The following is a 10,950-nucleotide window of genomic DNA, read 5'->3' as shown; positions in this document are numbered from 1 at the left end:
TCGGCAGTATTATGTCCGAAGCTTTGCTGCAATATAAAGCTGTGAAGTCGTCCTCAGAAAACAAACACGTTTACGTGGAACATTGAAGGTCAAAGGATCCCTACTTCTCCCTCCCTACTCTGCCCAAGTCAGGTCCGGCCATGGGGGGGGGGGGGGGGGGGCGGTACTTACTGCACAGCTGCTCGATGGTCGCCCATTGCTCCGACTTCTTCCAGGTCTGTGCCAGCTCCTCGTTCCGGGTCCTCACCGCCTCCAGCAGCAGGCTGATACTGTCCTGGAAGAGGAATGGGCGGAGAAGGGGCGTCACCACAAAGTAACGGAGGAAATGCAGGAAAATCGTTACTTTGTATTGGAAGGAGTGGAGAGGAATCAGAACCCCCGTCAGTCTGTGTCCCCATTATGGAGATTCCAGAAAATAGGAAGTGAAGGAAAACCCCAAATTGTGGGTTGTCACCAGAACAGGAATAGAGGGGAAATCATCCAATGGGGGGCACTGGATCTGGTGATTCCCTCACTTTAGAGGGATTTCCTCTCACTTCCTGTGTTGGCTATGGGACAGGAAGTGGAGGGAAATCTCCCCAATGGGACAAGGTAACAAAAAAAACTGACCAGGGTTATACCCCCCCTTACTTTTGTCCCCCCCCCTTATTTCTGCGATTCTCGGTCAGCGATGTTTTTTGTTCTCCCGTTACCTCGTTGCCCGATGAAATTGGCTGCGGCCCGGAACACAATGTTCCGCTAATGAGCAGGATGGAAGGGGCGTGGCACAAGAACAAGCTCCACCTCTTTTGTTTTTTTTTCCCAAGGCACTTGAATTCCATCCTACTGCTAATCGTGCCGCACTGCATAGACAACAACAGAGGCCCCCTCTCTGGTGATGAGAATTCCCCGGACTTTGCTGTGATTGCATTTCTAGAACAGGAAGTGAAGGGAAATGTAAGTCCCACCCCCCACCCAACCCCCGCACATACAATGCACAGCTAAGAGTCCCATGTGGTGCAGGATGAGGTCATGGGACCGCCCACAACCCGGGAAGTAATGCTCCGCCCACACATGAGCCCTCAACTCTTGCAGTGCCACACACTCCCCGGAGTTCAGCTTTAGGTGGATACAAGTCATGTCCAACAACCTCATCATCTGTTTCCATCGTCTCTGAAAGGACGGCACCATCTTTGCTCTGGAATCATCCCCTCACCACATGCTTCCTGGACTGAGATTTCAGTTTACAGAGGAGACAATCATGGAAATCCTGGAGCCTGTGCAGCTCTCAGCAGTGTTTACAAATGTCTGACACAAATCAGCCCCTGCTGCCGCCTCTCACCTTGTGGTTTGCTACAAAGTTACAACGTCTGATCACTGGGGGAGGGGGGACTGAGGAAATGATGATGACTCCTTCTACAAAGTTACAATGTACAGTCTGATCACTGGGGGAGGGGGGACTGAGGAAATGCCTCCTCCTCCTTCTACAAAGTTACAATGTACAGTCTGATCACTGGGGGAAGGGGGACTGAGGAAACGCCTCCTCCTCCTTCTACAAAGTTACAATGTACAGTCTGATCACTGGGGGAAGGGGGACTGAGGAAACGCCTCCTCCTCCTTCTACAAAGTTACAATGTACAGTCTGATCACTGGGGGAAGGGGGAGACTGAGGAAACGCCTCCTCCTCCTTCTACAAAGTTACAATGTACAGTCTGATCACTGGGGGAGGGGAGACTGAGGAAATGATGACTCCTCCTTCTACAAAGTTACAATGTACAGTCTGATCACTGGGGGAGGGGAGACTGAGGAAATGCCTCCTCCTCCTTCTACAAAGTTACAATGTACAGTCTGATCACTGGGGGAGGAGACTGAGGAAATGCCTCCTCCTCTTTCAACAAAGTCACAATATACAGTCCGATCACTGGGGGAGGGGAGACTGAGGACACGCCTTCTCCTCTTTCTACAAAGTTACAATGTACAGTCTGATCACTTGGGGAGGGGAGACCGAGGAAATACTTCCTCCTACAAAGTCACAATGTACAGTCTGATCCCTGGGGGAGGGGGGAGTGAGCCTAGGCAAAGTCAGTGACTGGAGGTCCGGGATGTCTGCAGTACATTGTGATGTCAGGAGTGTATACACGCAGACTATACATTTACTGACAGGAGTCACATTTTCTCGGAGTTCCTCTTTATGTCCTGTGGCCGGGGGATGGGCGCTTTGTCCCGATTACCAGGCAAGCAAGGACCTCCCAGCCGCAGTCCGTGTTCTGAGCTCATTTCCTGCCATCGGGCAGCCAGTGACACCGCCAGCCAAGGCCAGGGACTGAGAGACAGGCGGGATCCTGGAACGGCCGGCTGGCTGCAGCTGTGTCTCCGTACTGCTGACGGGGGTGTCACAGGGAGGAATGTTGGCGCACATTGTGCTCCGGAGGTGTCACAGGGAGGAATGTTGGCGCACATTGTGCTCCGGGGGGGTCACAGGGAGGAATGTTGGCGCACATTGTGCTCCGGGGGGGTCACAGGGAGGAATGTTGGCGCACATTGTGCTCCGGGGGTGTCACAGGGAGGAATGTTGGCGCACATTGTGCTCCGGGGGGGTCACAGATCCCAAATATAGGAAACTGGCAGAGAAATAACACATCGAGGGGTTAGAAAAGTGTCACTGAGCATGTGCAGACCCTACGGGGTGACGTAACAGACCACAGTGGAACACAGCCATGGTGGGGTGCCTGCAATTAAAGGAGAACTCCGGTCTTCCCTTCAGTCTTGCACAGGGGTACCAGCTCCTCCCCTTCATAGGTACATCTATGCAAGACTGAAGGGGAGGAGCCGCTGCACCTGTGCAAGACTGGAGGGGAGGAGCCGCTGCACCTGTGCAAGACTGAAGGGGAGGAGCCACTGCACCCGTGCAAGACTGGAGGGGAGGAGCCACTGCACCTGTGCAAGACTGAAGGGGAGGAGTCACTGCACCCGCGCAAGACTGGAGGGGAGGAGCCGGTGCACCCGCGCAAGACTGGAGGGGAGGAGCCGGTGCACCCGCGCAAGACTGGAGGGGAGGAGCCGGTGCACCCGCGCAAGACTGGAGGGGAGGAGCCGGTGCACCCGCGCAAGACTGGAGGGGAGGAGCCGGTGCACCCGCGCAAGACTGGAGGGGAGGAGCCGGTGCACCCGCGCAAGACTGGAGGGGAGGAGCCGGTGCACCCGCGCAAGACTGGAGGGGAGGAGCCACTGCACCCGCGCAAGACTGGAGGGGAGGAGCCGGTGCACCCGCGCAAGACTGGAGGGGAGGAGCCGGTACACCTGTGCAAGACTAGAGGGGAGGAGCCGGTACACCTGTGACAGAATGAAGGGGAGGTGCCGGTACACCTGTGACAGAATGAAGGGGAGGAGCCGGTACACCTGTGACAGAATGAAGGGGAGGAGCCGGTACACCTGTGACAGAATGAAGGGGAGGAGCCGGTACACCTGTGACAGAATGAAGGGGAGGAGCCGGTACACCTGTGACAGAATGAAGGGGAGGAGCCGGTACACCTGTGACAGAATGAAGGGGAGGAGCCGGTACACCTGTGACAGAATGAAGGGGAGGAGCCGGTACACCTGTGACAGAATGAAGGGGAGGAGCCGGTACACCTGTGACAGAATGAAGGGGAGGAGCCGGTACACCTGTGACAGAATGAAGGGGAGGAGCAGGTACACCTGAGACAGAATGAAGGGGAGGAGCCGGTACACCTGTGACAGAATGAAGGGGAGGAGCCAGGAAACCTGTGACAGAATGAAGGGGAGGAGCGGGTACACCTGTGACAGAATGAAGGGGAGGAGCCGGTACACCTGTGACAGAATGAAGGGGAGGAGCCGGTACACCTGTGACAGAATGAAGGGGAGGAGCCGGTACACCTGTGACAGAATGAAGGGGAGGAGCCGGTACACCTGTGACAGAATGAAGGGGAGGAGCCGGTACACCTGTGACAGAATGAAGGGGAGGAGCCGGTACACCTGTGACAGAATGAAGGGGAGGAGCCGGTACACCTGTGACAGAATGAAGGGGAGGAGCCGGTACACCTGTGACAGAATGAAGGGGAGGAGCCGGTACACCTGTGACAGAATGAAGGGGAGGAGCCGGTACACCTGTGACAGAATGAAGGGGAGGAGCCGGTACACCTGTGACAGAATGAAGGGGAGGAGCCGGTACACCTGTGACAGAATGAAGGGGAGGTGCCGGTACACCTGTGACAAAATGAAGGGGAGGTGCCGGTACACCTGTGACAGAATGAAGGGGAGGAGCCAGTACACCTGTGCAAGCCTGAAGGGGAGGAGCCAATACACCTGTGCAAGACGGAAGGGGAGGAGCCAGTACACCTGTGCAAGCCTGAAGGGGAGGAGCCGGTACACCTGTGACAGAATGAAGGGGAGGAGCCGGTACACCTGTGACAGAATGAAGGGGAGGAGCCGGTACACCTGTGCAAGACTGAAGGGGAGGAGCCGGTACACCTGTGCAAGACTGAAGGGGAGGAGCCGGTACACCTGTGCAAGACTGAAGGGGAGGAGCCAGTAGACCTGTGCAAGCCTGAAGGGGAGGAGCCAGTACACCTGTGCAAGACTGAAGGGGAGGAGCCAGTACACCTGTGCAAGCCTGAAGGGGAGGAGCCAGTACACCTGTGCAAGCCTGAAGGGGAGGAGCCAGTACACCTGTGCAAGCCTGAAGGGGAGGGGATCTATGAAAAGATAGAATGATTGTCTGATGCCGAGAAACCTGACATCTGTGGCCCATTACATCATATGGGGCCACGAGGGTCAAAGTGCCCGGTACAAATCCTTAGTAAGACTTCATCAGGAAGATGTTCAGTTTTGGGCTCCAATTCACAAAACGGATATCAGAGGAGTGGAGAGACTGTAGAGAAGGGCAACCTGACACTGAATTATCTCCAAACTATGACTCTGATGGGGACACTCAGGTAAGGGGGGACTCTGATGGGACACTGATGGGGACTCTCAGGTAAGGGGGACACTGATGGGGACTCATGTACGGGGGACACTGATGGGGACTCATGTACGGGGGACACTGATGGGGACTCTCACGCACGGGGGACACTGATGGGGACTCTCACGTAAGGGGGGACACTGATGGGGACTCTCAAGTAAGGGGGGACACTGATGGGGACTCTCATGTAAGGGGGGACACTGATGGGGACTCTCATGTAAGGGGAGACTCTGATGGGGTTTCTAGTGTTAGGGGGTGCTCTCAAGTAAAGGGGGACACTGATGGGGACTCGTATAAGGGGACTCTGATAGGGACTCCCATGTAAAGGGGGACAGTGCTGAGGATTCTCATGTAAAAAAGGACTCTGATGGGGACTCTAGTGTTGGGCGGGGCTCTCATGTTGTTCTGATATAAATCAATAATTCCGATTACCAATCTGATTGTGTTGCAGAGATCGGGTGACACGCACTGCGGTGGTCCCGGCACTGGACTGATCCCGACTGTCCTCCGCGGTTCCCATAGACTTCTATTATGTCTGGGATTTTGGTACGAAAAGCTCACATAAGATGCTCCATGCAGGACTTTGGTTGCTTTCACAAAACGTTCCGAACCCCCCGAACATACCAGACGTCTATGGGGAACCGCGGGAACGCTGCACTGCACACGTGATGTGGCCTCCAGGCACCCCATCCCTGACCGCACAGTAATAGGGAGGACCACTGCAATAAGTCCATCCGGGACATTTCCTGGCTACTAAATATTCCACGCTCAACTGTTAGTGGGATTATAACAAAGTGGAAGCAACTGGGAACAACAGCCACTCAGCCACCAAGTGGTAGGCCACGTCACATGACAGGGCGGGGTCAGCGCATGCTGAAGCGCACAGTGCGCAGAAGTCTCCAACTGTCTGCAGAGTCAATAGCTAAAGACCTCCAAACTTGGTGTGGCCTTCAGATGAGCCCAACAACAGTGCGTAGAGAGCTTCATGGAATGGGTTTCCATGGCCGAGCAGCTGCATCCAAGCCTTCCATCACCAAGTGCAATGCAAAGCGTCGGATGCCGTGGTGTAAAGCACGCCGCCACTGGACTCTAGAGCAGAGGAGGCGTGTTCTCTGGAGGGACCAATCACGCTTCTCTGTCTGGCAATCCGATGGACGTGTCTGGGTTTGGCGGTGGCCAGGAGAACGGTACTTGCCTGACTGCATTGTGCCAAGTGTAAAGTTTGGTGGAGGAGGGATTATGGTGTGGGGTTGTTTTTCAGGGGTTGGGCTTGGCCCCCTAGTTCCAGTGAAGGGAACTCTTAAGGTGACATTTTGGACAATTTCATGCTCCCAACTTTGTGGGAGGAGTTTGGGGATGGCCCCTTCCTGTTCCAACATGACTGCCCACCAGTGCACAAAGCAAGGTCCATAAAGACATGGAGGAGCCAGTTTGGGGTGGAGGAACTTGACTGTCCTGCACAGAGTCCTGACCTCAACCCCCATAGAACACCTTTGGGATGAATTAGAGCGGAGACTGCGAGCCAGGCCTCCTCCCCCGACATCAGTGCCTGACCTGACAAATGTGCTTCTGGAAGAATGGTCCAACCTTCCCATAGACACCCTCCTAAACCTTGTGGACGGCCTTCCCAGAAGAGTTGAAGCTGTTATAGCTGCAAAGGGCGGGGCCAACTCAATATTGAACTCTACGGACTAAGACTGGGGGCCATTAAAGGTCATGTGTGTGGAAAGGGCGGGGCCAACTCAATATTGAACCCTACGGACTAAGACTGGGGGGCCATTAAAGGTCATGTGTGGGGAAAGGGCGGGGCCAACTCAATATTGAACCCTACGGACTAAGACTGGGGGGACATTAAAGGTCATGTGTGTGGAAAGGGCGGGGCCAACTCAATATTGAACCCTACGGACTAAGACTGGGGGGCCATTAATGGTCATGTGTGTGGGAAGGGCGGGGCCAACTCAATATTGAACCCTATGGACTAAGACTGGGGGGCCATTAAAGGTCATGTGTGTGGGAAGGGCGGGGCCAACTCAATATTGAACCCTACGGACTAAGACTGGGGGGCCATTAAAGGTCATGTGTGTGGGAAGGGCGGGGCCAACTCAATATTGAACCCTACGGACTAATACTGCGGGGGCCATTAAAGGTCATGTGTGTGGAAAGGGCGGGGCCAACTCAATATTGAACCCTACGGACTAAGACTGGGGGGCCATTATAGTTCATGTGCATGGAAAGGGCGGGGCCAACTCAATATTGAACCCTGAACCCTACGTACTAAGACTGGGGGGCCATTATAGTTCATGTGCATGGAAAGGGCGGGGCCAACTCAATATTGAACCCTACGTACTAAGACTGGGGGGCCATTAAAGGTCATGTGCGTGGAAAGGGCGGGGCCAACTCAATATTGAACCCTACGGACTAAGACTGGGGGGCCATTAAAGGTCATGTGTGTGGAAAGGGCGGGGCCAACTCAATATTGAACCCTACGGACTAAGACTGGGGGGGCCATTAAAGGTCATGTGTGTGGAAAGGGCGGGGCCAACTCAATATTGAACCCTACGGACTAAGACTGGGGGGCCATTAAAGGTCATGTGCGTGGGAAGGGCGGGGCCCAATACTTGGGGCAATATAGTGTAACTGCTTTTAGTAGAGAGGTCATCCTCTGGAAAGTGCTGGAAGTAGGAGGAGTTTAAAGGGCTGCACCAAAGTTCTGTTTGCCGGTGTCCAGTTCCCGGAAGGCGGCCCCATATAATCTATGAATAGAAGAGCCGGGTCCAATAATACACAACTAAGAAACATCATTGAAGGAACGTCTTCCCCACCACAAGTCACATAATCCTCTCCACCCGGAGTTCCACTTTAAATATTGAGTTACATTCAGTCATAATCTCAGTCCGCCGCAAGGGGCGGAGCAATAATAGTGTGGCGCTGTCTGTAGTCGCTCATACCGGGATGGACCAAACAAATCGCCTCGTCATCGGCCACCTTACAAGGCTAGGAGATCCGAAGCTCTAGGACCGTTCCACGAGGACCTACCTGTAGAGGCATCACATCATTGGTGACCAGGAAGAGGAGTAGGTGGAAGTCTGAGATGATATCCAGGAAAACGGAGGATGGATTCTGGGTCAGGTAGGTGGCCAGGCTGTGAAAGTCCTACGGAAAAAAAAACGAACATTAATGGTTGCAAAGCTAGAATGTCATTAACAGAAAATGGTCACCATCCCCCGACACGTCCCAACCTCAACATTTACTTCTCTGACTGTTCCTGAACCCCCAACAGTCCAAGCCGTCTGTAGATGCAGCAAAGCATGCTGGTTATACTCACTGTGGAACCTAAGGGGTTAATCATCCGAAAAAAAGGCTGTTTGATCCTATTTTACCTGATCCTCCCCTTCTTCTACTGTCCCCAATCCATATGCTGCTAATACCGAGCTCTAGAAGTCACTTTGCACATGCTCAGTTTAGTGTGGTTTGCTAAAGAGTTTTTTTTCTCTTTGGGAAGTGCATGTAATCAGCACAGGGCCAATCAAAGCTGTCCACACAGAGGTCAGGGGTCATGCAGTGTCCAGACAGGCACTAGTTAATCTTGTAGGAGGAGTTTTCATTCTCCTTTGACACTGACAGTCCTTTGAGGGAGGGATCTATTGGATGGAGATCTGGTGACTGGAGGCCATTGGAGTCCAGGGACCTCATTGTCATGTTCCAGAAACCAGTTGGAGATGATTGGAGCTTTGTGACATGGAGCGTTATCCTGCTGGGAGGAGCCTTCAGAAGATGGGGACACTGGAGTCATAGAGGGGTGGACATGGTCAGCAACAATAGTCAGGTAGGCCACGGTGTGTAAACGATGCTTAACTGGTACGAAGGGGTCCAAAGTGTGCCAAGAAAATCTCCCCCACACCATGACACCACCACCACCAGCCTGAACCATGGATACAAGGCAGGATGGATCCCCCACACCATGACACCACCACCACCAGCCTGAACCATTGATACAAGGCAGGATGGATCCACCACACCATGACACCTCCACCACCAGCCTGAACCATTGATACAAGGCAGGATGGATCCACCACACCATGACACCACCACCAGCCTGAACCATGGATACAAGGCAGGATGGATCCCCCACACCATGACACCACCACCAGCCTGAACCATTGATACAAGGCAGGATGGATCCCCCACACCATGACACCACCACCACCAGCCTGAACCATTGATACAAGGCAGGATGGATCCCCCACACCATGACACCACCACCACCAGCCTGAACGATTGATACAAGGCAGGATGGATCCCCCACACCATGACACCACCACCAGCCTGAACCATTGATACAAGGCAGGATGGATCCCCCACACCATGACACCACCACCACCAGCCTGAACCATGGATACAAGGCAGGATGGATCCCCCACACCATGACACCACCACCACCACCAGCCTGAACGATTGATACAAGGCAGGATGGATCCCCCACACCATGACACCACCACCACCAGCCTGAACCATTGATACAAGGCAGGATGGATCCATCACACCATGACACCACCACCACCAGCCTGAACCATGGATACAAGGCAGGATGGATCCACCACACCATGACACCACCACCACCAGCCTGAACCATTGATACAAGGCAGGATGGATCCCCCACACCATGACACCACCACCAGCCTGAACCATGGATACAAGGCAGGATGGATCCACCACACCATGACACCACCACCAGCCTGAACCATGGATACAAGGCAGGATGGATCCACCACACCATGACACCACCACCAGCCTGAACCATGGATACAAGGCAGGATGGATCCCCCACACCATCACCAGCCTGAACCATTGATACAAGGCAGGATGGATCCCCCACACCATGATACCACCACCAGCCTGAACCATTGATACAAGGCAGGATGGATCCACCACACCATGACACCACCACCACCAGCCTGAACCATTGATACAAGGCAGGATGGATCCACCACACCATGACACCACCACCACCAGCCTGAACAGTTGATACAAGGCAGGATGGATCCCCCACACCATGACACCACCACCAGCCTGAACCATTGATACAAGGCAGGATGGATCCCCCACACCATGACACCACCACCAGCCTGAACCATTGATACAATGCAGGATGGATCCCCCACACCATGAACCCACCACCAGCCTGAACCATGGATACAAGGCAGGATGGATCCACCACACCATGACACCACCACCACCAGCCTGAACCATGGATACAAGGCAGGATGGATCCACCACACCATGACACCACCACCAGCCTGAACCATTGATACAATGCAGGATGGATCCCCCACACCATGACACCACCACCACCAGCCTGAACCATGGATACAAGGCAGGATGGATCCATGCTTTCATGTTTTTTATGCCAAATTCTGACCCCACCATCTGCATGTCGCAGCTGAAATCCAGACTCATCAGAACAGGCAACATTTTTCCAATCTTCTGTTGGCCAATTTTGGTGATCCTGTGCGAAATTTAGCCTCCATGTCCTGTTCTTAGCTGACAGGAGTGGCACCCGGTGTGGTCTTAGCTGACAGGAGTGGCACCCGGTGTGGTCTTAGCTGACAGGAGTGGCACCCGGTGTGGTCTTCTGCTGCTGTAGCCCATCTGCTTCAAGGTTGGACGTGCATTCAGAGATGGTATTCTGCATACCTTGGGTGTAACGAGGGGTTATTGGAGTTACTGTTACCTTTCTATCATCTCCAACCAGTCTGCCCATTCTCCTCTGACACCAACAAGGCCTTTTCCTCCACACAACTGCCACTCACTGGATATTTTCTCTTTTTTGGACCATTCTCTGTAACCCCTAGAGATGGATGTGAGGGAAAATCCCGCAGATCAGCAGTTTTTGAAATCCTCAGACCAGCCCGTCTGGCACCAACAACCATGCCACGTTCAGTCACTTCAATCCCCTTTCTTCCCCATTCTGATGCTCGGTTTGAACTTCAGCA

The 10,950-nt window shown here is 53.8% G+C and overlaps 1 protein-coding gene across 1 annotated transcript in view; it reads right to left on the bottom strand.

Annotated features, from left to right (window-relative positions):
* Window positions 1-118: 118 nt before the first annotated feature.
* LOC149427408 (nuclear protein localization protein 4 homolog) overlaps window positions 119-10,950 on the bottom strand; it is a gene marked incomplete at its 3' end in the record, with an annotated part of 33,171 nt that continues 22,339 nt past the window's right edge. The window contains exons 11-12 of the mRNA XM_089668072.1: window positions 7,994-8,110; window positions 119-274 (exon numbers count right to left, since the gene is read on the bottom strand). Of these exons, the coding sequence (XP_089524198.1) occupies window positions 119-274; window positions 7,994-8,110 (273 nt within the window). The remainder of the gene's footprint in view (window positions 275-7,993; window positions 8,111-10,950) is intronic.

The sequence above is a fragment of the Staurois parvus genome, unplaced genomic scaffold (genome assembly GCF_062004578.1).
Source record: "Staurois parvus isolate SC_StPar_1 unplaced genomic scaffold, SC_StPar_1.0 ptg003793l, whole genome shotgun sequence".
Taxonomy (NCBI): Eukaryota; Metazoa; Chordata; class Amphibia; order Anura; family Ranidae; genus Staurois; species Staurois parvus.
Note: the sequence above shows the minus strand (reverse complement) of the source record. Positions and strands in the feature narration are given on the sequence as shown.